This window comes from Eleutherodactylus coqui, chromosome 9, assembly GCF_035609145.1.
Source record: "Eleutherodactylus coqui strain aEleCoq1 chromosome 9, aEleCoq1.hap1, whole genome shotgun sequence".
Taxonomy (NCBI): Eukaryota; Metazoa; Chordata; class Amphibia; order Anura; family Eleutherodactylidae; genus Eleutherodactylus; species Eleutherodactylus coqui.
In genome coordinates this window covers 91,510,208-91,538,164 of record NC_089845.1, presented here as the reverse complement: position 1 = coordinate 91,538,164, position 27,957 = coordinate 91,510,208, and the positions used below count along the sequence as shown (strand labels likewise).

General features: G+C 42.7%; 1 protein-coding gene across 1 annotated transcript in view; it reads right to left on the bottom strand.

Annotated features, from left to right (window-relative positions):
- SPIDR (scaffold protein involved in DNA repair) overlaps nucleotides 1-27,957 on the bottom strand; it is a 331,433-nt gene that overhangs the window by 258,952 nt on the left and 44,524 nt on the right. The window contains exon 6 of the mRNA XM_066578067.1: nucleotides 3,659-3,864. Within this exon, the coding sequence (XP_066434164.1) occupies nucleotides 3,659-3,864 (206 nt within the window). The remainder of the gene's footprint in view (nucleotides 1-3,658; nucleotides 3,865-27,957) is intronic.

The window sequence follows — 27,957 nt, the reverse complement described above, 5'->3', positions numbered from 1 at the left end:
CAAAAACTAATCAACAGCTAAAAACAAAATTGGTCATCTTCCCATACTGGAATACGAGGAGTTTGTGATTTTCCCGGGAAAAGAAAAGAAAAAAAAAATAGTTCAGAAGTGACATATAATTCAAAGTCCACCGTCCACTGCCAAAAGTTAACAGAAATAGCATGGAATGTAACTGATCTCCAAAAGAACAAAAATATCAAATCAGGTTACCAAAACAAATGAAAAGGCAAATACATTAACCCATTCCGGTCGCAGACAGTTTTTTGCTTCCTTTGTGTCACTTTAGATGGTAATAACTTTGGAATGATTTACTCATCTAAATGACTTTACGGTTGTTTTTTGTATAGTTGCAATATTTCTTATTTTTAGGATATTTTACAAAACCTGTATGTTAAAGAGAAACCAATTCAGTTCTGAAGGGACACACACATATGAGAAACCCTCCATAAAGCATTCAATTTTAAAAAACTGCACCCCTCAAAGAGTTCAAAAGAGCATATAGAGGTTTGTTAACCCTTTAAGTGTTTCACAGGACCTAATGCAACGTGGATGTGAAATTTGATAATTACTTTTTTTGTCCAATTAGAATTTTAATCCTTTTCTCCCGTAACAAAAGCAGGAGTTAACAGAGAAGTAAAAATGTAATATTTATTAACCTGATTCTATAGTTCAGAAACATCCTATCTGTTGTCCTAGTGTGCAACATAACTCAAACGAATGACATTGGGGGGCATTTACTTACTGTGCCAGAATTTTGGCGTAGAAAATTAACAAATATTTTGTTGTCCTGCACCGATCCCGCACTTTTCTAAAAAGTGGTCTGGGCTGTTGTGAGGGGGCATGGTCACCCCAAACTGACAGATATATAACTACTTATGCCACAAAGCAGCAAGAATTATGCCAGAAATGTACGCCTGGTCAGGACCAGGCATACATTTCTATGAAGGTGCATGGAGGTGTGGAGGATATGTGGAATGCATGAACAGGCATACACCTCTTCATGTATTCAGTACACTGGGCACTGGAAAAAATCTAACCATGCCCAGCGAAGAAAATGCCAGACTTCGTAAATTCCCTTCATTAACTTTTATGCGAGTCAGTATTATTATAACACTACCAAATTTATATAGTTTATTTTTATATTTTACTATGTTTACCCAATAAAAATACTATAGTCCAAACTGTATTATTCTTCTGTTGTGTGGGAGTTTTGTTTTTTTTGTGGAATGAATTGATATTTTTGCTGGTACCATTTTGGGGAACAGTCAACTTTTTGAGCACTTTCTATTCTCTTTCTTTAGGAAGTAGGATGAACAACAAGCAGAAACTTTGTTATTTTTATAAGGCATTTATGGGGGTAATTAACGCAGAGACAAATATTTTTGGAATAAGAAAGTCTAATCCATAAAATATGCACCTTACAGGATTTTAAAGATCTGCCAACGTCCTGGTGCTTGATACCAGAGGATATCTTCAGAAGTTTGTGGAGTCCACAATTTTACAAAATTTGATTAGTTTTGGTGGCATGGGTGGGACCTACACAATACTGGATAGCTGATTTTAATGTTATGGCTAAACTGGGGTAGTTTATTAGCTGCACTTACTTTCTCGATGACGTGCGTAATCATTACAAATATAGTGCATGCAACACTAATTACGTGAATTAATACTGGGTTCCAGAACTGTAGCTCACTCATATACTCAAAGTCTATACCGTAGATGTTGATATGCCATCCATTGTGACAAGTCACGTGTCTAAATCCGGTCAGCAAATATTAGGTCACTTTGGATGAAAAGAGGACTCAAGTCTTGTAATGTAATGTCTTTATGGAGATTGGATTAGGTTTTGTGATTGCTGGGCCGAAAACCCCCTTTGGTACATAAAATTTACAATATGATAAGTCTCGGTGCACACACTCTTCGATTCACTAGTGGTAGACCACCTCTTTTCTTTCCGGCACAGAATGGCACAAATGAATGGAAACCTATCGAAACAGGCCTATTGGTCTGTGTTTCAGCAGTTTTCTATAATGCTCAACATAGGTTCTGTCCAAGGGTTCGGTTTTGGGGATTTTAAACATACATTGTGACAGGACCCGTGGATAGAGACAAAAACATGCTGTGAACAAAGCTTTAAAAGATCAGCTGCTAAGGCTTAATGCCAGCGGATGCCTTCAGAGGTCTTGTGGAGTCCTTGTCTCAATAGGTCAAAGCTACTTTGGCAGTAAAAGGGGACCTGTGCAATATTAAACAGGCATTTTTTAATGTTATGGCTGGTCGGTATATATATATAGCCTTTTGATTGGCTGGAATCGGCAAGTGATGGGGGCGGAGCTACGCGATGATGCGTACCAGGGGGCGGAGCCAAAACGCCGATGCTGCCGAGCGGAGCCGAAGGGAGAAGACCCATCTGCGCAAGCGCGTCTAAAAAAGCAAGAAGACACCGAAAGTAGACGGAACCATGGCGACGGGGACGCTAGCAACGGAGCAGGTAAGTGAATAACTTCTGTATGGCTCATATTTAATGCACGATGTATATTACAAAGTGCATTAATATGGCCATACAGAAGTGTATAACCCCACTTGATTTCGCGAGACAACCCCTTTAACGAGAATATTGTATTCAACTGCTAATATTGACATTTTATAATTATCAAAATTGTAATATGCTAAAGCAACCTTCTGGTCAGTACAAAATGAATCCTGAGACTGGAGTTGAGAAAGGTGTAATATTGCCTGGCACTCTTCCTTTATGCTGTAGTTCCCCGATTCCCATGTCCTTTGTTCTGTCTTGTATGATGGCTGCCGTACTGCTCATGTGAACAGGGCTGGCCAATCAAAGCAGCATGAAGAGCCTGAGACTACCAGTGCATAGTGTGCACTGGATAGTGACAGCTGCAGGGCCACCATCTTGCAAGACAGGAGAGAGGCCATGAGAGTCGGTGCATCTGGGGGCCAATAGTGCAAAGGAAGAGCGCCAAGTAATATTACTACCATCCCTCCTATCCTGGGACTAATTTTGTCCCAGCACTAGAGGGTGACTAAGCATTTCTGAACAGCTAATTTAGTTCAGTAGGATTATCTGACTTGCATCTTAACCATATCAGTTTGAGGATAGCGCCACAGAAGGAGATTATAGGAGATGCATAAAATAAATGGGATTCACCTGGTGTGAGCAGCCTGCAACACCGCTGAGCCTTGTTTGCCTAAAGATACAATTATGGTTGTTTACTCAACCAGTGGATCCCTATCAATGTCCAAAGTGACCGGGAGCATTTATGGAATGCTCTAGGCAAAAACAGTTTGTGCTTATTAAAGGAGGCAGCCAAGTTATAAAGGCCACTGAAACGCGCTGCACTTTCTATACTGTACTTTACTATCTTAATGTATTTAGAATAAAGAGGAGAAGAGCATCTACTCTTCTAAAATAATTCTGGATGGAACGTGCTTTTATTGTAAAGGCTAACCTGGTCATTACGAACCCCTCAAAGAAGTAAGCTTAAACTCTCTATCTTTTACTTTAGATGTAACCACACACTTCGGAGTCTGGTATTTGTTTTGCATCCTGTTATTTCCTCGATCTCTTAATCACTGACATTTCGCACAACAGTAAGAAATTAAATAAAAATAAGGAGGTTTGAAAGTGAAAAAGACTTACCTAAGGAAGCGTTTTTTCTTTTTGGCAGAGTCCTCTGGAGTCTTAAACTTTACATCTGCTTTCTTTTCTGGTGTTTGGAGCAGAACCTGTGCGGTTTTCAACCAGTCACTTACTGATTTTCCTCCCAAGCTCAAACCATTTTCATCAACTGGAGCAGTAGGTTCATCAGGTGGATCATCAGAAGAATATTCAACAATATTGACAGCCTAAACAAAAAAGCAAAGCAGAATGTAATAAAAAGGAAAGCTAAGACAAGGTATCAACCATGCCAGTTACTTTCTTTAAATACTCATGGAAGGCAAAAATCACAAAAAAGGTAGATTTGAAATCTTGGTAGAAAGACAGATTAATCTACCATTTACCAACAAAAGTGCAGAAAAACAATAATTAGACACACACACACACACTAATAAAAAATTAGCCTTTCCGTAGTTTTAGCAATTTAACTTTAAATATAGGAGACATTTAGTAGGGGACCCCACAAGTGGTCCAAGAATTGCACTGACCAAGCAAACATGGAAAATAAACCCTAAAATGAAATTGCCTTCCGATAGTCTGATAGTATCTCTGGCAGAGGGAAGCAAGTAAGGAAAAGGGTCAAATTTAAGTATTCCAGAAAACATCCATTTAGAAAAAGCAGCACAGAAACTTCTGACAGAGCCTTAAAGTAACCCAAGAAGTGCCCAATGGCTTTTAAAAACTGAAAAGCAGAACAAACATGGCAGTACAACCATAAAAGTTACCATGGTTGGAAGTCACAAATGATCCTACTTGCATATCTAAATAAATGTAAGAATTGAAGCACTCTTGTTTGTACATAAGATTTTACAGTTGATGAAAGTGGAATTCAGCCATAAAAATGTAACGTTACCATTTTCACTTAGAAATATAGAATAAACTAAAATGCTACAAAGCATATCTATATATTTTGGGACAAGATGGAAATTCTTAAAGTGACCTTTCATGCTTTTTAGAATATACAAAAAACATTTAGGTGAATGTCAACTACCCCATATTATGGGGGGGAGGGAGGAATACTTTTCAAATCCATATCTGACAATCAGAATAAATTCTTGGAGTCCCATCCCCAGAAATCTCCTACTATTAGCTTATAAAATTATGCTGTCCGAGAAATATGTTCAGGCCCCTCTTGAACTTGCTCAGTGAATCCACCAGCACATCATCTTGTGGTAGAGGATTCCATTGTCTCACTGCTCTTACAGTAAAGAAGCCCCATCTATGATGATGGTAAAATTGATATATTTATAAATGCCCTGCATCCCTGTACATTCTAACCCGTTGAAAGAAAACCGTTAAAAAAAACTAAGTTAAAGGGGTTGTCCCGCGAAAGCAAGTGGGTCTATACACTTCTGTATGGCCATATTAATGCACTTTGTAATGTACATTGTGCATTAATTATGAGCCATACAGAAGTTATCAGAAGTTATTCACTTACCTGTTCCGTTGCTAGCGTCCTCGTCTCCATGGTGCCGTCTAATTTTCAGCGTCTAATCGCCAGATTAGACGCGCTTGCGCAGTCCGGGTCGTCTTCTTTGCTGAATGGGGCCGCTCATGCCGGAGAGCGGCTCCGTGTAGCTCCACCCCGTCACGTGCCGATTCCAGCCAATCAGGAGGCTGGAATCGGCAATGGACCGCACAGAAGCCCTGCGGTCCACCGAGGGAGAAGATCCCGGCGGCCATCTTCAGCAGGTAAGTAAGAAGTCACCGGAGCGCGGGGATTCAGGTAAGCGCTGTGCGGTTTTTATTTTTAACCCCTGCATCGGGGTTGTCTCGCGCCGAACGGGGGGGGCTGTTGAAAAAAAAAACAACCCGTTTCGGCGCGGGACAACCCCTTTAACTTACATAATCCCGTTGTATTTCTTCCTTTCCCTGTTTACCTGCCGCGTGAGGGGTCATCTCCAATTTGCATCTGCGCGCTGACGCCAACCTGGCCAAGTCTAACCTCTGAAGTCCTCGGATAGTCAACAACGAGTGCGCAAGTGCGCCGGGAAGGGGGACGCATGCGCACTCGCCGTTAACTCTCCAAGGATGTCACAGGTTATATGCAGCCAGGCCAGTCAGTGGGAGACGCATCACTTGTGACGCATCAAACACTAACCCAGGCAGCAGTACTTGCCGTCCGGCAGTGGTTGAAGCAGTGGCGGAAGCTGGAACTTTGCCAGCTTCTGCACTGCGATATAAAGGCTGCCGAAAGGACATCAGGAGAGCATCAGGTTTGTGGTGAAAGTCCCAGTAAGCCATAGGGGAGTATAAATTTTTTATTTTGCTGACAGAACCCCTTTAAATATGCTGGTCTGTCTTGCTACGGCAAGCGACCTATACTCTTAATTACCTCGGTAGCCCTGCTCTGCCCTCAGTCCAGTTGACTATATCGTTCTCATACACATGCACAAAGTATGGTACACAATAACTTATGTGTAAGGCCAGTCTCACACAAACGAGTCGGAGCCCGCAGCGGAATCCGTCTGACCGCAGCCGGCGACCCTGCATACCTTCTTTTCCTGCACTGCGGACGTTCGCCATCGGTCATGTGCAGAACAGACTTTTTTCTTTTTTTAAATATTTGTATTTCCCGTGCCGTCGTTAGGGGATGACGTGGATACCCACGGCCTATCTGCAATGTCAATTGCGGATGGGCTGTGGGTTGGACGGCTTCCATTGACTTCAATGGAGGCTATCCATGTGGAGTCCGCAGCAAAATAGATCATGCCATGGTCTTTCCTCCGCTTGTGGAAAAATCGCAATTCCTTTCTGTGACTGTGAAGGAAAAAGCGAAAGTACACAGCTTTCAATGCATGGCGTTTGCTGAGAATCCTCCACACGGACGCCGGACACGGATTCCGCAAAAGAAATCTGGTCGTGTGAGACTGGCCTAACCTTACTACTGATTTGTAAAGAGACAAAACTATGTGGCATATTTATTACTGGTCTTGTGCAAAAATTCTGATCCTCAATCGAGTCCGACATCACCCATTGAGAGTAAGACGTGGGGAACACTTACTTCACAGATTGAGAGCACTGTGAGCTGTATATACGAAGAGCATGTCCAGGCGCCATGGTAGAACCATGCAGCCAGCCCCACTAATTCTATGCCATAACATGTCCTCTATAGGATTTCACCATAGCAAACCGATCCATGGCATTATATGGAAAAGAACAAACATTTTTAGACATCGGCACATACTCAACCCTTTCATTCCAGGAAAACAAGCCCACTTTTATAGACTTATGTTACAACTATTTCTATAAAACTTAATGTAAACTTCTGTTGCAATGCCTTCTGCAAATTACCTTTCCTAAATAGTTAACCTTGGTTTAAAGGAATTTTCAGCTCCAATTCCACAGAAATTCCAGGCTAGAAAGTAGGGCCTTTGAGTCCGACCTTCTACTTACTGTATTCAAGACTCCTTTAATGCATTCATGCATGACAGGCAACTACTGCTGCGCAGATGTTGGGATCAGAAATGTATATAATTTCTACATTTTCCCTTCTTGGTGAGAAGAAAAACACTATATACACCACAATGAAGCGATAGCTCACATGTTCAAAACTTGTTTCCTATTAAAACATACAAATAGAATTAACAAAAAAATAATAGTCATCATAATGAATGTGATGACATAATCAAACAGGAACATTCTAAAACTAACAAATGCGGATTCCGGTGCAAACAAACATTTTCTTTTCTGCTATTCAGCAAAAGGACACGTCATAAGTAAAAGACGCTAGAGTGGTCCGATGAGCAGACATTAGTGGATGGTGGTTGGGGGTTTCTGCAGTAAACTGTCAACCTCTTGATTGACTGCTGAAGTCATTGAGCTCTAGCATTATTTACATGCAGTGCCCGGCAGTTTAAGAAGTGGGATTTCGGTGCTCCAGAGACAGACCGAGCAGTAGGAGAGTCATGTATAGCCTGCCCCCATGTCAGCATCCCTGCCTGCCGTGCTGCTGGTTTAGTAGCTTCAAGGATGCTGTCAGCTGTCCTTTAAATCTCAAGAACAGTCCAGAGAGCGCAATATACAGTTGGGCCAACAGATTAGAGCGAGAACATACAACCTATATTTGTCTCACTTTTTATGCCCCAACAATACTTTGGTGCTCCTTCCATGGTTAAACTAAAATCCGTGAGGTCTGTTTGCCTCCATTATAGCATTCATTATATGAACAGAAACAGGTAAATTGCTGTAATAAAAAAAGACCATTATGTTTAGTCCTGTACATATATTATTTTGGTAGGAACTTGGGTCAAATTTAAAATGAGTATTACCGTAATATGTAAAAAAATAAATGTTTACTAACCCTCATAATATCTGTCATCAACATTAGCAGAAGCAGATATAATTCTGAGCATGTAAACTGCCAAAAACAAATCTGAAATATAAATTATTGGTTTAAGGCAAGTAACATAGTATGTAAGGCCGAGAAAAGATGTGCATCTATCCAGTTCAGCCTATCCCCCACCCACCCACACACACAGGCGGAGAGTTCCATAATCTCACTGCTCTGACAGTAAAGAACCCCTTTCTATGCTGGTGTAGAAACCTTCTTTCCTCTAGATGTAGAGGGCACCCCCTTGTTACAATCACAGTCCTGGGTATAAATAGATGATGGGAGAGATCTTTGCTATTAAGTCGCCTCTGAGCAGTCTTTTTACTAAACGAAATAATCCCAATTTTGATACCCTCTCTGGGGTATTCCATTCCATTTATTACTTTAGTTGCCCGTCTTTTGAAACCTTTTCAAATTTTCATTTTTTCTTTGTTTAATTTAGGCAACAGAGCGGTCATATTGCAATAGGAATATTTTTTTTCTCCTAATATTAAGGCAAATAGCCGATGCTCCGTGTCTTCAAAGCCATCTGACAACGAGGTTGTGACACTTCAGCAATGAACACTGTTTAGCAAGGTATTGTTCTGGCTTGGACATTCCCAGGTTATCAAGTTTCATCAAACATCTACCATCGTTCACTTTCTAAAGAGTTTACTCATTCATTAAGTACAGAAAACAAAAGTATCCTTAGCTATAGCCCGAGTACAAACCACTCCTTGGTTTACAGAGTGACGGACTGGAAACATCAAATTTAACTATACTTTATCAACCATGAATTACCTTATGAACATTGCACAGGAACAAGGAAATATCAAATCCCCAGGCAGAACAATGCCACTGTCCGTGACATTGTTTACATGAGAAGTATACATTTCCCAAAGACTAGTGTCCTTACATGATCTTCCTTTATTACTCAATATTAGAGCTCCTTCACACGGGCGACGTGACTTTCGGACGCACGTGTCACGGACACAACGCATGCGAAAAATCGCATGAACGGGGGGCAGCCACGAGCAAGTTGTGGCTGTGTCTCCCGTTTAAACGCCCGTTCAGACGGGCCAAGTGTGGCATATAAACGCTGCAGCCCCAGACACAGTCGGGTGGGGGGCTGGGGGGGAAAGTATAGCCCTGCTAAACTCCCTACCACTTTGAGCCCTTTGCCAGCTTTTGGTAAATTGAGGGGGCAGGACGGGGCGGGATCTAGTATGTTAAACTCCCACCCCCTCTCCACCCCTTGCCAGCAAGGGGAGGGGGCAGGATCTAGTAATCTCCTGCTCCGTGCAACCCCCTCCCTTTGCCAGCAGCCGGCAAGGGGCGGAGAGGGGGAGGGAGCTTAGCAAAGCCGCTGCTAAACTCCCTCCCAACACCCTTTTCCGGCAGCTCTCATAAGCTCCCATAGGAGTCTACAGGACCAGCCAAGGTATTCCAACCAAAAAATAAGTTCAGACCCATCTTTTCTGGCCAGCGTTAAATCGTCCGACCGGAATGCGCACCATGTGCGCTATTTTATCCAGTCGGACGATTTTACGCCCACCAAAATCACCCATCTGAATAAATGCATTGGAATACATCAGGTGGGCGCAATTTTCAGCTGGCGTTTTATTGCGGCAAAATCACTGTGATAAAATGCCCGTGGGAATAAAGCCTTAATGACAGAAGCTTAAATGTTAAAAATTCTCAAAGGCATCTTAAATAAAATCTTAAAAGGATATTCACGTTTAGACTTATCTTATTACTGAGCATCAGCACTGTACAATAGACATATAAGGCAGACAACTTCTAATCATTACCAAATTACAGTGGATATAAAAGTCTACACACCTCTGTTAAAATTCCATTTTTTATCATTAAAAAAAATAAAAAATAAAAAATCAGACAAAGATGAATAATTTCAGATTTACTTCCACCTCCAATGGGACCCATTTTCTGTACGATTCCATTGAAAACAAAATGAAGTTTGCCACGGAATTCGCAGCTAATCCGCATTAGTAAAAAGTCCGATTCATTTCAAAGAGAATCTCTTAGGCAGGTCAGGACTAATTAATTACTAATGCAGCTTTTCTTCGTTTTGCCTGCAATATGGCTTTAATAATTGTAAATAAAATTTTGGACCCAAAATTGCAGCCAAGGAATCCCATACGTTATCAACAATATTTCCCACATTACTGCATGTGGTTTAGTATAGCTGTATTGGTTCAGGCACAGTTTGGCCAACTCAAAAACTAATTCATTTGTATATGTGATTTTAAATCACAATGCAAATATGCTTTAGGTTATGAACAGAAGGCCAGACTATTGTGTTTATTTTGTGTATTTTTATAGTTTTTTTTTTTTTTTAAACTGTACTTTCCTTTAGCACCTGAAAAGGGGTTTTCTGACCACTGAGGTCTGTGATTGGCTGCAATCAGTCTGTGATGTTCTGTATACAGACTGACTGCAGCATGTAAACAGAGCTTTGAAAGGATGAAAGAGGTGCAGCGCTGCAGGTGTCCTGCTGGGTGAGTATGTGTCCCTTTGTTATTTTTACACATGGCCAAAAAAAAACAACAACTTGGAAAACCCTTTTAGACTGCCTGCACATAGCTGGGTCGGATTCCCGCGGTGGTATCAGTAACAGTACCTGTTACTTTCATTTTTCATCTGTATTGCAGATGGCCCACATGGCGAGACGTAGGACATACGCAGTACAGTTTTTTTTTTGTTTTTTTTTAGAACTCCTGGAAGCCATCCATGCAGAATCCATGAAAAAAATGGAGCATGCTGCGATCTTTCCTCCGCTTGTGGAAACTGCAATTGGTTTCCGCAAGTGTGCAGGAAGAATCAATTTCCCATAGCATGCTATGGGCGCTATTTGCTGGGGATCCACGGTGCGGACACCACCACGGATGGCGCAGAAAATACCCGTCCGTGGGCAGAAGCCTTTAAGGGTACTGGTGTATCTTGATGCCACCAGAAAGTACTGGTGGAGTCAAGATTGATATGGGGGTGACACCCCCTGTACGTGATTGGTTGCACAGTGGGATGGGCTGCAGGTCCTGGCAGCCCACTAACAAAGGATTTTTGCCCTAGCTCCAAGGTCCTTCCCCACAGGCTGGCCAGAAGGCGTTATTGCCAATACATACCGCGGCCCCCACTGCAGTCAGGCAGCCTCAGCACCGTGAAGCTCCTTTCCCGGATGCGCCCCATTCACCGCTGATGGGGGTGCCTCAGCAGGGAACCGCTTTAGCTGCCAGCGCTGCAGCATGGACCCCACAGCGCCGTGGGACAGACACTGAAACCCGGCGGCCGCAGAATACCGCAGTAGGAGGGAGATACCTGGGAGTGCGGGGGACAGTGACTCACTGCCTGTGCCGGCGGCCGCTGACTACCGGCAGAGAACTGCAGGGAGTGACCATAACAGAGCGACAGCCAGCAGAGTACCGCAGGAGGACTACAGCACGAAGCCCATAGAGCGCGGGGGACAGTTACTGACTGCTGCAGGGAACTCACAACGCTAGGGGACAGTGAGTGACAGGCGGCGCACGCACTGCATTGCCAACTTACACTGAGGCTGTGGAGGAGAGTCACATGGCTGGGAACAAATTCTTCCTAGGACTTTCCAGAACCTTAAATTCCTGCACCAATCGGAAGCTAGGGGTGTGACAGGGGCGTTCCACCATGGAAGCCCTGTCAAACCCCTAGCTTCCGGTGGCGTCAAGATACACCAGTACCGCCTTTAGGTGTCTCTTTGATATATACTTTATTTTAGCAAGTGCTATACAATATATATTAAAAAAAATTCAGAAAAGTATACTCACTAGATCACTTCACAACTATTAAGGTCCTCCCCGCTAGGCTCTGGTCACATGACCGCGCAGAGATGTGGCCGTATACATATATGGGGACTAAACTATTACAGTACATTTAGTGGGTAAGCTATTGGTCATTGTCATAAATACGCAATATTAGGGGACATATGAACACAGCCAAATACTTTTCACGGGATTGTTTATTCCAATACTCTATTTTGCACTGCAATTTCTGGATGGAAACTTGCAGATTTACTCCATGCTACAACATTTTTGGTACTAAAAAGTTTATTAAAGAAATAATAAAGCGCAGAAAGAAAAAAAATATACCACTGTGCATTGAATAAAAAATAAATAAATCTCTAAAGGCGCCCAACGATGGTAGGCCAGTCGTAAGATCACCATTTAGGAAGCACATATGAATAATGCAGGGAATCTGTAGATCACAATTGTGTGCAGTTCAAGCAAACTTCAACTTGACACTTTCTGTGACTTATGTGTTAAAGTTTGCTGCAACCGCATGACAGCTACATGTAGCCACATATGGAAACAAGCAGCAGTTTATGGTGGTCGTTACTGGTTACACGTATAGTAGATTAGAATGATTATCCTATATTGTTAGAATTCTGCCCTTACAAGCTTGTGAAAGACAGCACAGTAATGATTAGATGACTTCTATCTTCCGCATGGCTGAGGATGACAAGCTGTACCTATGGTTTATGCCACTCACTCATTTCTGTAAGTTAAACCACAATTTCTCCGGACAGTTCCTCAATTTGTTAGGTGGTGACATTGTAGTGATGCAACCTGTTAGGCTCCAGATAATATACACAATGACAAACCAGATGAACTCAGGTCAACCATCGCCAAGCAGGAAATTGCAGTAGCCACTTCCTTGCGTGTTGGACGAGGAAGATGCTGGCGTAAGTAATATTCTGTTCTTGGGCATATGCAGAACAGCGGAAGTGGGAATTTACTCAAAGTTGCTCTGCTCATTACCGTCAAGGGTTTAGTAACCCTACAAGAACATAGGTGCACACAGGAATTATTGTGTGTGTTGGGAGACATTGAGGGGAATTTAATCAAACCAAAAAGGTGGTATAAAAAAAAAGTCACATTTTGGTGCATGCCTTTTTCTGCACAAAAAAATGTACACCTTTTTGAAAACTTCTACTCCTCTCATGACACGTTTTGAGGGAGAGTGTGGCTTAGATTGCACCTTGGATGTCCAGCATGGAAGACAAATAGAATTTATATTGGAAACTAGTATAAAATTATACCAGAAATCATCTTAAAAAAAAAAAAAAATCATAGAAAGCGCCCATATACTTACTAATCTACCGATACAAGAGGAAGGATACTAATGAGTGTCTGTTCATCAGTACTTGCACCTCCTCCATATAGCAGTTTGGCTGTCTGCATGTTGAGGGATGCGGTGGTTTTATCAGTAAGTATATGGCCGCTTTCTGTGTTTTTTTTTTTTTGTCTGTTCATATTTTCCTTTTCTGCGTTTCAGAAATCTACTCCGGCTCAAGGCCTCCTAATACATTTGGCGCATCTCACTCCAACAGGGTTCATAGTAGGACCGGCGTAAGACACCCTGGTCTTAACTTCAATACAATGGAAGGAATTTCTTGTTTGCCATTTTTTCTACAGTGCATGTAGCAGAGCAGAGTATTGCATTTGACAGTTTGTGTTTTGTACCATTTTTTGTTCACAATTCTAGGATTTAAGCAGTTAGTGACCAGCCTATTGTGCTTTAAAGATTTTCAATGTCGCATTGCAAGAACCATAACCTATGGATAAAGCCATGAGGATGCTTTTAAATGGCACCACATATATTGTATAATTTTTAATAATTGTTTTGTGAGAAGAAGATAGAAAATTCCCATCGCTGTTTAGGTTTTGTTTTCACTGCATTCACCATTCAGTAAAAATGAAATGATAATTATCTTATCTGGATCAGCACAATTAGTGTGATACCAAGCTTATATAGATTTATTTTTTACTACTTTAGCACTATAAAAACATGTTAAAACAAAAAAAAATTTCTCCATCATCACATTCTAACACCCATGGCATTTTTATTGGTATCCTTCTGGAATACATGCGATTTTGGACTGACTTTTATTGCATTTTTTTTTTTAAACAATTTTTTTTAAATCAAAATCTTTATTGAATTTTTTTGACACTTTTTTTTTAGCCTCTAAAGGGGCTAGTATTATCAGTCTATTTGACTTTCCCAGGGGCAGGGTCTTTGTCAGGTTCCCGTCTGCCATGGGAACCTATTGGTACCTGCGATCACATTGTAGAGTGCCAATGGGCGACAAAAGGAACCCTCTCCCTTTCCCATCTGCTTACATGCTGCAGTTGGGGTTGAACTGCCAGAATCTGACTTTTCTCCCTTCCTGGCAGTTGCTGTCAGCTAAGCCACAGCCTTCAAAAGACGTATGCGCAGACTTGAAGTTCATTATTGAAGTCAGTAAAAAGTCGTATTAGCCATCACTAAAGGCTAAAAGAGCAAGATCTAAAAATCTGTTACTAGCACCACATCAAATAAGGGAGATGGAACAATACCTCTGCAGCACCACTTATTGGATGGCAGCATTCCTGCAAGTTAATGTTGGACTCTTTATACAAGTCTTGTAACCATGATTGGGAATTGAAAGCCAAGCCAGAATCCATATACAGACAGCTGTTTCTGGGTGTTTGCCCCTCATCAGTGTGTAAAAGGTTTCTGGCTTGGGTAGCGAGAGGCCTGTGACGTGGGTCAGGAATGCTATATTTTCTTATTAGGGAGGGGCACCTAGAAGATGAGTGAGGAGACTTATAAGGTTATTTATGCTCCTCAGAAACCTAATAAACAATGAGGAGGGGCAAACGACCCGAAACAGCTATCTGTGTATGGATTCTGACTTGGCTTTCAATCCCCAGTCATTGTTACAAGACTTGTATAAAGAGTCAAACATTGACTTGCAGGAATGCTGCCTTCTAATAGGTGGCGCTGCAGAGGCATTGTTCCATCTCCCTTATTTGCATATTACCCAGAGAAGCATAAATGACCTTATAAGTCCCCTCACTCTCTCGCTAATGAGAAAAGATAGCATTCCTAGTACCACATCATATACATCATGGTCCAGTGAACCACTTCTGCTGGCAAAAAGTACAAGATGACACCTTTGCCCTTCAGTATTCTATTGCACGCTCTTTGTGAATATTTTTCACAAGAGAATTTCAAATACAAAAGGTACTTCTGTTTAGAAGACATGTCCCTAAAAATAAATCATCATCGTCTCCTTTTAGATTCCTTTACATATTTACAAAAAGGACTATGATACCTGCATTTTATACTCTTCACCGTAGATTTTAAAAAAGGTACAATTTCTTCATCCACTAAACAAAATAAACAACCTGCGAGCCGAGCTCATGACTCACTGACAGCTTTCACATCGGTGTTCTAAGAGTAGGACATGTACTATCCTCATAACATGTTTACCTACATCTTCTACTTCAAATGATTAATGACACTTTGAACATTTGTAATGATCCTAAGAACAAGGTCCCTGCCCACAAGTAATTCAGGGATGTCAGTCTCTGCCTGCTAAGTAAAACGTATGCAAGAAGACCAGATGTGCAGACCAATAGTGGTTGCATATCAATCATACATAAAGCATACGCATATGAGACGTGGGCAACAATCATCAAGTGGGTGACGAGAGTATTCCCTGTAAACACCAGGTATATAAAAACAAAAAGTCTGAAAAAATGTAAACAGACTTACCAAAGCCAAGACACAAAAACATACTGGAAAGAAATGAAAGAAGAAGAGATAACAAGAATATAAGGGGAAGGGAATTGTCACAGCATCACAGAACGGGTAAAATGTTATTTGAAGCATTCGAATTATGCCGAGTTCAGGAGTCTCAGGTTTTATAAAAGGAGTCAGATGATTAAGTGTAGCTGTGGAGGCAGTCTAAATGTTGTAGATTACATATTCTCAAAAAGAGATCCCAAGTAGGAGGATTTGGTTGCTTTCAATGCGATACTATGAGGCTGTAAGAATGTGGAGAAGCCTGAATGACCACTTACCCAGAACCCTAGATGGGACATTAGGGAGGTATAACTAGATTATGGGCCAGTCTAGTTACAAGATAGCTTTGGCAAATAAGGGAGATGGAACAATGCCTCTGCAGCACCACCTATTGGAAGGCAGCATTCCTGCAAGTCAATGTTAGACTCTTTATACAAGCCTTGTAAAAATGGCTAGGAATTCAAGCCAGAATCCATATACAGACAGCTGTTTCGGGGTGTTTGCCCTTCATCAGTGTGCAGTAGGTTTCTAGCTCGGCTAGTGAGAGGCCTGTGATGTGGGTCAAGAACACTATCTTTTCTCCATAAGAGAGCACCTAGACGGTGAGTGAGGAGACTTATAAGGCCATTCATGCTCCTCTGGGTAATATGCAAACAAGGGAGAAGGAACAATATATCTCTGCAGCGCCACCTATTAGAAGGCAGCATTCTTGCAAGTCAATGTTAGACTCTTTATACAAGCCTTATAACAATGACTGGGAATTGAAAGTCAAGCCAGAATGCATACACAGACAGCTGTTTCAGGGTATTTGCCCCTCATCAATGTGCAGTAGGATTCTGGCTTGGCTAGCGAGACACCTGTGATGTGGGTTAGCTCTTATAGGTAATCTAATGTCTAACCAAAAACACTGAATGTTAGGGCAGTCCTAAAAATATGGATAAAAGGTACCTAGTGTGGAGTTACACTAGGAGTTAATAAGAGGGGCTAATGAGAGGAAACAGTGGGACTTAATATGTGAAGTAAATCTAATGTATGGTACCAAAACATTAAGATTCAATTGTCTTTATACAAAGTACAAATAGATGTTTTAGCAGCTTACTCCCATATTGTCCACCAGGGAAAATTTTCTCCCCAATAAGGCGTATCGGTCTACTTTTATCACCTAAATAAAGTACAATATGTGGCAAAAAAATCATCAGGATAACTTGGATGTGTGAAACCTTTACAGAATTATTCACTGTTAAGGTGACATATGCCAAATTTTCAAAATTTGGCCTGATCATTAAAGGTGCAAAGAGGCTTGGTTATGAAGGGGTAAAGGACTGAAAACACCTTAGAATCAGTTTTCTCCCTTTGGAAGAGTGAGACTCACTAGGATCTTAGGGAAGATTGCCTAAAGTATCCCAGGAGATTCAGTGCTTCAGCATCCCTGTATGATAAACATATAGGGAAAGAAAAGAAACATTATTTGACTTTTATATTTTTGTATCATATGCTGTTCTGGAGGATCTGAATTATAAGCTACTGCACTGTTAGGAAAACGGGCACGCATTCCTCGATTAAAGCCACATTTTATACCGTCATAAAATAAGGATCAGATCGTGATTGCTGACAGTGAAGTTGGCCATGCTTAAATGATTAATGCTACAGGAAGTCAGAAACTGTAATATAAACCTAATGCTACTGGATATTCCTAGTAACAGTGATACATAAAAGAGGCTGCAGTAGGAAAATATTATGGAGACTAATTAATTCTGTTTTAAGATTAAATTGCTACACTTTTTCCTATCATTTACTTTATGATACAAATACACATACAAATCTTAAAAGGGTTGTCCTATCTGGACAATCCCTATCCATGCTCCCTATTGGGCCTTATAGATGGGGTCCCCCCACAAGACTCTTTTATAAACCACAGTGGAGCGCCTCCACCAAACAGGCGCTCTTGCTCTGGCAGACACATGTGAGCGGCCACTATGTAATTCAGCATTTTTCCTGTAATGGCTTCTGCAGAGCAACTGACTGTCCGCCCACAGCCGAATCATCTAAAAGTCATATCAGTCTGCAATTGGAAACCCTTTTAAAAAGGCACATGCACTACAAAATTGAAATTTGAGAGAAACTGGAAAAAATTAATCTAAGAAGGGATGTTGCTTGTAAGACTCCTAGGAAAGGCATAGGAGACCAGAGTATGAATAGAGCCATGCATACCGATACTCAATAGAGGCCAGTAATGGACATGTCAGGTAACATGCTTCTCCACTAGAGATGAGCGAGCTACTCGGAAAAGCACTACTCGCTCGAGTAATTTGCTTTATCCGAGTATCGCTGTGCTCGTCCCTGAAGATTCGGGTGCCGGCACGGAGCGGGGAGCTGCAGGGGAGAGCGGGGAGGAACGGAGGGGAGATCTTTCTCTCCCTCTCTCCCGCCCGCTCTCCCCTGCTCCCCGCTGCGACTCACCTGTCAGCCGCAGCGACACCCGAATCTTCAGGGACGAGCACAGCGATACTCGGATAAAGCAAATTACTCGAGCGAGTAGTGCTTTTCCGAGTACGCTCGCTCATCTCTATTCTCCACTATTGCCCATGTTCTAGACTAGAGGAACTTACAGTCAGTGGAGAAGATTGTACTGGACAAGAAGGCGGGCCTTAACGAACTAAGACATCAGTGTCAATTCCTAATAACTTTATGTGATGATTTATGTTTTTTCCAATACATCTGGGAAAACCACGATGAAGAGGCCAAGCCCTTTTGTGTCTGGTGCCGGTTCGGAGCCTTCCTGTTGTAACCTGAGCGGATAGATAGAGTAGTCAGAGGTAAGCCAAAGGTGGTAATGGGTAATATCAATTCGCAGTACGGAGGAGAAGGCAGAAGGTGAAGCTTGACTATTGTCTGGGAGGACAATAATAATGCAATGAGGAAGTGGAAGGGCCAGGCTTTTATAGAGTGTCCAATCAGGAACAGGGCGGAGCCAAAACAGGGAACTGGGCCAAGGGCAAGGAAACATGGACAAGGTCATGCAGGGAAGCTATCCAACTCTGAACAGCACTGTAGGGAGCTCCTGGGTTCAAGTCCTGATACCTTTAATACTTCGCAAGTGATTTTCAATTAGAACATGTTAGACAACAAATTATTAATAATTCATAACTGGACACTTCTTTACCAAGATTGTATGCAACATTATCCCTAATGGGACTAGGATTTGGATTATACGGGATTACTACATGTACAGATTCAGCAAACCTTAATGTGTTTTACCGTGTTATAACAACTTTCTATGCCACAGTTCATTTACCCTTTCAATTACTTTACAAAGACTTTTGTGGTGTTAAAGGGGTTGCAAGCCTCCCAATTTTTGTTGTGGATGATGGAAGTCACCTGACCGTAGCAGCGTCGCTGTTCTGAACTCCTGGCATCATGGCACCTAGGATGTGAGTGCTGACGTCAGAAGAAAGGGCGGCGACGCTGCAACCTCTGATTGGCTGTAGCAGTCACCTGATTTCTGGTGACATCTACCACAACACACATTGGGACCACAGTGGCTGCAGCGCTGGATTGTGGTGGCAGAGGAGGGTAACTACTGCTCTTTTTATTTTAAGACACAGCTATTGGGTGAGTATTGTCTGGTAACCAGACAACCCCTTTCAGACTAGAAAACCATTACTTTTTAACGTTCTGTGACAAGTTACACTAGCGTACGGATACTAGTAGCAGGTTTTAACGTATATATAGTTTATGCAGCAATTACTGGAACAGGTAATAAAACCCGTCCCGAAAATGATTTAAAGATTTCTGAACATTCTCTAACATTCCTCAGGTGACTGACATAAGTCTCAAGACCATCAATCATCAGTCTCCTACGCAGTGTGGTTTACAGCCAACTAGCAAGTCTGGGCCACTCCGGAAAATGCAAAGCAGGGGGTGTGGATGCATGGGAACTGCATGAAAATACACTCTTCAGTTTCCTCCCTTAAATAAAATGTCAAAGATAGCCTTAAAATTCACTGGAACTGACGCTCTACCTCGGAAACCTTTTGTAAAGGCATATTGGACAAAGTACACACAAACTGCCAAGATAAGCAAAATTGTATGTTGATCTTTTAACTGGCAAATTGAACATAGTACCTAATGTCACATGACTAAAACCAAATACTATTAAGGTCATCAGTACAGTGTCACTGTTAGGCCACGTTCATATCTGCGCTGCAACCTGTGCGGAGGTTGTGTCGCAGATTTGGCTCCGCCCCGGGAGCCGCCGTCCAGGAGCGGGAGCCGGCAGATGGATCTCCGCTGTCAGCATTATCTGATAGATAGGCTGACCGTGGAGAATCGCGGCGAATTACAGCATGCTGTGATTTGCCAGCTGCGGAGAATCGCAATGATTCTCCGCTCGTGGACAGGGGGGAAGCACTCTCCATAGCAACGCTATGGAGAGCTTTCACTGTGTTCCCCACGGATGGATTATCGCCGCGGGGAACGCAATGAAAACTCGCCCGTGGACAGGAAGCCTTCATAGGATGGGGGATGTGCTTTTTATACTTCCCCAGCTCCCCGCCACTTAGTGCATTGAGCAAATACATCTCTGCATGCGCTGAAAGCATAGAGGAGTCTGCTCAATGCACTGAGCATCAGCTTCCAGGGTGGACAGTAAAGTAATGCGAAACCAGGTTAACACAAAAAACCTATCCCGTGGTCCCTTCCTATATACATAGGACATGACAGGTTCCCTCTAACGAATCTTCATTTCGGGCACTGCCCTTGTCCAGCCCTTGGTACATCTGGGTACATCCAAATGTACTGAAGCTTTTTCCACAGCAGATTAGGTGGCTGCTTTGCATTGCAAAGCGTAAAATCAATGTCCCTGGTCCATGACAAGTCCTAAAATCTGCACAGATTTTAAAAACCCAATGCACATGTACTGTACTGCACACGGGTGCAGATTTTTAATGCAGAATCCGGACTGAAAATCTGCATCGTTGGAACATACAGATGTAGCAGGTGATTGGTTTATAATGTGATCTCATATACTCTGATGAGCAATGCCCAATTGGTCTGGTCGGAGTCCTCCCTGCAGCTCCAACCCTTAAGAAAAACTTTTAGACTCAAATACTATACAAGGCAAAGTTACTGAAAAACTTACCACACGTGAAAGAAATGTACTCAAGAGTGTGCTAGGGATATGCGTACAAAATGGGATTTAGGGTTTGAGTAGCTGACAACACTGTACAATATTCTCTAAAGAGAGAAATGGATTCTGTTTATGACCAGGTTATACATAGTGGGAAAAGGTAGTGGAAATGTACACATTGGCAGTTATGTTAGGACCTACTATTATCAGTTGAAGGTAAAGAGATAACATGAAGATAGGGGAAGATTGTGGGTAGACAGCAGAAGTGACTGTAGGAAGCTGCCTGAAACTAAAGGCGGCAATACACATTATACAAACATTGACATGACTGTTGAGCATCCAGTGCTTATGGGGATATGTCCAGACTTCCTCTGATGCAGATGTCAGTGAAAAGATCGGACATATTGAATCTCAACATGCCCAATCTTTGCTTTTTTCTTTTCAAGGGAGATAAGAAGCCACCATAGTTGTATGTTAGTAGCTTCTTATCCTCTCGCTATTGAGAGCACATGCACACTTAAAGGGGACCTGTCACCTGAAAAATTATTTTCAATCTGCCGCCTGTGTTAAGCAGCATGACACATGCAGAGCACACATGCTTTTACCCCCCAAAAAGCCTTTTTGCATTGACAGAAATTCTTCCTTTGAAAGTTGCACGCCAAGTATGCAAATCATCCGCCTCGAGTCAAAGAGGCAGCGCCAAGAGCCCTTCAAGTCAGCAGGTCACTGCCATAACCTGTTCTTACCTCGGCTTGCCACTTCCCACTGTGTATGCACACTAGCGCTGAAATCTCATACAGGTGCCATGTGCTCTCCTCTTACTGTGTCTTCCTGGCACATGTGCAGTTAAGCAAGTTGTATACACCTTGACTTCACTGGCATACTAAGCATGTGCAAAAACACACAAGCAGAGGAGCGCATGGCACCTTCGCAAGATTTTAGCGTCATCAGCGCCAACGTGCATGCACAGGGAAAAGCGATGATCAGGAGCAGAGGCCGGGTTATAGCAGTGACATGCTGACTCAGAGGGCTCATGGCCCCGCCTCTTTGACTCAATGCAGATGATTTGCATATTGGGCATTCTACTTTCAAAGCAAAAAATTCTGCAAATCCAAAAAGGCCTTTTTGTGGGTGAAAGAATGTGTTTTCTGCTAGGGTTATACTGCTTAACATTATGGTGCCGATTGAAAATCATTTTTCAAGCGACAGGTTCCCTTTAACTGTGTGTGCATCTATTTGGGTGGTTGGAAAAAATAGCTATCAGCCAAAACTAGCATCTAAGGCAGTGTTCCCCAACTCAAATCCTCAAAGCACCCCAATAAGTTATGTTTTAAGGATTTCTTAGGGACGGAGATCGCTTCACCCACCTGCTTCCATTCACAATAAACAGGCAGTCGCTCGTAGATGAATGACTGCCTGTTTACAGAGGCCGATCGTCATTTGATTTTTATGCCTGCAGACTTCTAAAACGATGAGCGAACACATTATCATTCGTCATTCAGTTGCTGTCAGAATTTATACTGAACAATTATCATTCAGACTCTCAGGATCCAGCAAAAATCTGAATGATCATTTTGTGTAAAGGGTCCCCAAGAGGAACAGTACAGGACAGAGTTCTAAGAAAAGATGCGGCAAAATAGAACATGCTGAGATTTTTTTTCCCCCGCCAGCAGAAATCGCACTCACTGCCCATTCATGCGAGCTGAAGTGCGAAAGTTCTACTTCTTTGCACGTGTGCGAAATGCCGCGGATCGTCCGTGCGAGTGACGATTGCGGATTCCGAAATTCAAACTCGTTTGTGTGAGACTGGCCTTAAATTGAACAATTGTCAATTGTCATTTATGTCCTCGAATTTGGATTAAAAGAAATGTAGCAGCCAAGGTGTTACAAAGAGGGAAAACGTGGGCATCAGGAAATAAACCTTCTTTTACCTAAAAACAACAGACAAGCCTGCTATCATGTGAAAACAAGACTGACATTCCTCTGCTTTTCAGCCAGCACACAAACTTATTGGAATGAACCTGACCGTGTCTGGCAACTCTCCATGGACCAACGTCACAAATGACTTCACAGAACATAGTGTTCTTGGCTTTAGTACAAATATGTGTTCGAATCTCAACCAGAGTGACTATTTGTATATATTTTCAGATCGCTACACTAAGAAAAACAAAAATAAAACAAAAATTAATACAAAGAAGCAACTCAAAATCACGTATTCGCTCCCACTACTTGTTTGGTTTCATCTACACAAAAGTAAAAAGTTACCCTTCTTAAGGAGCAGAAGGAGTTAACCTGCATGACCAGAACGAGAATACGTTTTTGAAGTTCCACCCCCTCTTCTCCAACAAATGCACACCCATCCCCTGATCTTCCTGTAACCTCCCACGTTAAACCTGGAAAATTCCAGCACACCTTGCCGATACACAGAGAGACAGAGCCATCCGCTGCCAGAAACAAAGCTCTGACTCACTTCCGGACCCTGAAGTTGCTGCCAAGGAATACGCAGAGAACGCTGCTGTCACGCTATCTTTACAGGCACAATAAACTCATAATAGTCACCCACACACTGCCCTGGATCACATATCTGCAGCTAGATCGGATAAATTAGAAGATGGCAGCTAGGAAGCTACTGCAAAAAGATGGTTATGAATTCAGCAAGCAAAGTCTCCTAAAGAGAAAGTGTACACTTAAAGGGGTATTCTCAGGATAGGTCATCAATAGTTGATCAGCAGGGTTCCGCTGCTCAGAATTCTACCAATCAGCCGATTCTCCAACGCGCTGTCAGAGAAGTGTGTCCAGACTTCTGCATCGGTGGTTAGAACCGGAAATGTAACAGAACGCATCGCTCCTATTGATTTCAATGGGAGCAAAGCAGTCTATTACACTTCCAGCCTTGACTGCTGATGTGGACATCCGACCCCACTGCACTGACAACAGACTGGAGGATCTGTTGATCAGTGGAGATCCCGAGTGATGGACCCCCACCGATCAACTAGTGATATCCTGAGGATAGGTCATCAATAGTAAATGCACATAATACCACTCTAATAATAAGCAGTCACATAAAATATCACACTGAGCACTTAGTTGTTGCCATATGACAAGATCCATCATCAAGCACTACCTTTTATAATATGATCCAGCTTTCAGAGAACATTTTACGGACATGGTGTATACGTTAGTAATGTATAAAATGTTGTATTGTTACCACCTGTGCCCATTTGCATTAAATTCACTTCACTATGCTATTCTTCCTTAAAACTAGGGTGCCCATGCACAATGCACTTGATGTGCTCTAAAGGCTTATTTACACGTAACGATTATCGCTCAAAATTCATTCAAACGCACGTATTTGAGCGATAATCATTCGGTGTGAATAAGAAGAGAAAAGAAAAAAAAACTCACTTGTCGTTCGCGGTTGTTTAAGCTGACTTTTCCGTCAGCTTAAAAAAATCTTGTTGGCTCACTGGCTTCTTGTCCTGTGTACATGGTCCCGGCTGAGTGGTTCCCATAGGAATTGAAGCTGGAAGCAGATGAGAAGCCCGCGATCCAGTGTAAATACTCTGCACGAGCGCTGACGACCTTAGCGGTGACGTCTGCGCTCGTGCAGTTGTTTGAAAGACTGCCGACCCGTGTAGAAGGCCCTTAAGGCTGGATTTCCACTATGTGGTAGGTGTATACATCCGAAACCCCATCCAACCTGGGATGGCCAAAGACCTACGATTTTGCAAGTGAAACTGCCTTTCAGATGGCAAAATCGTGCATTCACTGTCTATGGCAAGTGGGATGCGGTTCAGATGCACGCAGTCACCATAGTTTGGAATTGCAGCCCAACAGCAAACTTGCCAAGGTGCCGCTCAGCAATCAGCAGGACTTTGTATGCAGTAAGAGCCAATCAACTGTAGTGTGTACAGAAAACCTAAAAATATAGAAGTGGCTCAATTTTTCATTACTTTCCCCTTTTATCTTAAAAAAATATTTAAAAAAGTATCAGATGACCATGGAAAATAGATAATCTTTATCTTAAATACAGGAAGTGCCATAGATGTTTTATATGTGAGGTCCATTTACTGTAACCCCGACCAATCCAGAGAACAAAGGTCTTGTGTCCCCCAGTTTGCAAAGGAGATGGAGGGCCACTTTCTTATACACTCCGTGAGAGATACAAAAACGGTAAAGCCAGAGACCAGTTGTGGTGTAATAACGAGAAACCAATCACAGAGAGTCTTGTATCCTTCTCTCTTTGGGACCTATTCCCAGTTTTTCCCTAAAAATGAAATTTAAAATACTGTGTAAAAGCAATATGAGAACAAGGCCTTAGAGGTACTAAAAATATACTTAAAGGGGCGCTAACTTTTCAGACAACTTCTGCTCATAAGTAACTTGTGTTAGTCTAATCATTTCTGTAATATACTTGTATTAAAATCTTCTTACTTTACCATTATAAATCATGTTTGAAGTGGCTGCAAATGAGGGTCTCCCTTCTAACTTCTCTGCATTGCACTCTCTGTTGGGCCGGGCTCACACGGCCATATGCGTAAAAAACCCTGCATGAGTCTTGCAAGGTTTTACCGCTGTCGAGTGGACGGTGAGCCGGCCTATCACCATGTATGGTAGCGATATTGTACTGGGTATAACAGCGTATTTCGCGCTGTTATGTGCAGTATTCCTGGTTTTGGGGGGGGGGGGTTTAAAATTCCCACGCTGTCGATTCGCAACACACCACCCATACGAAATGTAATTGCGTGCTTGTAGAGAACAATGGGCTCTTTTGCGCAAAATAGGACATGTTGCGTTCTTTGTTGTGCCTGCGTATTACACAATGCTTGTATGCAAATTTGAGTAAAACAGCTTAAGGCAATGTATTTTATTGCAAATTACCATGTATCACATGCTGACATCACGCCGTAATCTTACACTAGCATGAGCCCGGCCTTAGGTACAGAGCTTCTATAGAAACAAGGACTCAGGCACGTTTCCATAACAACAAGGGAAGGGGGCTATCTTCACTGGAGGCTCCGTACATTCACAGGCTACAGGCTGACAGATCTGCAGACACTTTAGTAATGATCTCCACAGTCTCTGCCTCTCTTGCTGTTACAGCGCACGCGTGCGTGCGTCAGGAAGGGTATAGATTCTCCTTAAGGAGAGCACCTAGAAAGTGTGTGAGGAGACTTATATGGCCAGCAATGCTTTTGGTGTGTGGGCACACACACACACACACGTTACACATTCACATTATAGTGAATTTACTAACCACTTAACCAGAATGTCTCTAAATGCCCGATCGTCTTGCAAAATCAGAGGGGTGGGCATTCAGATGCTGCCTCCCTGCTGACTGGGCCAGAGATATACAGCATAGGAAGTCAGGGCAAAGATGTCAGGGCAGTGAACTACTGGCAGAATGCTGGGCTTGTTACATGCCCCTCCCTGAAAGTAGATTGCAAACAGCAGAGCAACAGAAAATGGGGAAGACCAACTGAAAAATCAGAACTTACAGACATGAAACATTGCAAACAGCAGCAAATGAGAGGGTAAGGAGAACCTGGTATATTGAGGAAAACGTATTGAAAACTCAAGTACGCTTTAATGATATGAAAACAAAAAAATACATAAGTATAGAATAGTAACACTGAGTAAGCAGTTAAGCCCCCTGTCCACGGGCGTGATTTTGCCGGCGGAATCATGCCGCCTGAAGCTCTCCATAGCATTGCTATGGAAAGCGCCGGCCCCCTGTCCACGAGCGGAGAATCATTGCGATTCTCCACTCGTGACCGTCAATTCGCAGCATGCTGGGAATTGCCCCGATTCTCCACGGTCAGCCTATTAGATTAGGCTGACCGGTGGAGACTCGTCTGCGGCGGCGGCTCCCGCAACGCCCGTGGACAGGGGGCCTTATTCTGAATCTTTGCGTGATCAACTTTTTGGTCTGCTCAGATTTACAAAAAAATGGACACTACATACACCAGTCCTGTTGCAAAACAGAAGGATGGTTAAATGAAATACTGGCACATCAAAACCGACATCAGCCACTTACAGTGGCCAATTTTGATGCATGAATAGGATGTCCAGTAACAGAACGATTGTTAGACGTATTCATGACAGCACACAACATATATATGGTATAAAGTAGGACATCAGTTGATACATAGTTTACAAAGAAATGCACTGCCAATCTGCAAATCATTTTAGAAGAGTTAAACCTATAAAACACATACAAAACATTTTGTAATTTAGGCCCACCGGAGACTCAAGTGGCATGCATCCCCCCATCCCCCTCTCACTCGAACAATGTATTGCAGATTGGGCGATGTTCACACCAGCGTTAAGGGATGCAGTTTTCCTGCTCCATCATGGGAAGAGGAAAGGATAATCCCCTGGCTGAACTGATCCGTTTAATGACAAAGCAGATTGGACCCCATTACCTATAACAGGGTCCATTAGGCCGTCTGGCATTTTTATGATGAATCTGCGTCTCCAAACACAGATGTGAACATCGCCTTATACGGAATCTTTCAAAATAAAGCTATAAAATTTGCTCAGCGGCTTCTGCTCTATAATAAACTGCCTGCGGAAAGGAAAGCTCCAAGAATGTACTTAGATTAGCACTTAATACGCCAGCCTTAATCTAAAAAACCACTGTAGTGAAATGTGCCATGCCTCAAAATATATTTGGTGCCTCTATGGTCAAAAAGGTACATCTGCACCAGGTATGAGCTTGCGTGGATTTCTGCTATAACAAACGCCAGTGTCTGCCATGAATTAGAGTACATCTGTCAGGCCGTGGGTGACTTCACACCCTTTTGCCAAGGCCTATTCAGTTTGCAAGTGAGACATAGTGAGGACAATGTAAGCAGCCAAAACAGTACACCTTGCACAGGAGAGCGAGAAGCAGCTCCGCAGGGCTTCAGGATTTCCCCAGAGCAGGGAGAGATGGGGCGGGGCTATGGATTAATCCGCCATAGCTCCACGCTCTCTCCCTGGCTATACTGAATGGATATCCCCATAGTGCAGAGAGAGTGGGCAGGGCTTGAAACAGTGGGTGGGGCTATAGTGATCTCAGAGATTCCCTATAGCAAACCATAGAGGAGCTGCCCTAAAGGGGCGGGGCTAGGGGCCAGATCCCTCTAGCCCCACCCCCTACACTCACGTTTTTGTAGAAGGTCCTTAATGGAAGCCCTGTAACTCCGCCCCCTCTCACTCTCCCCACTCTAGGAAATT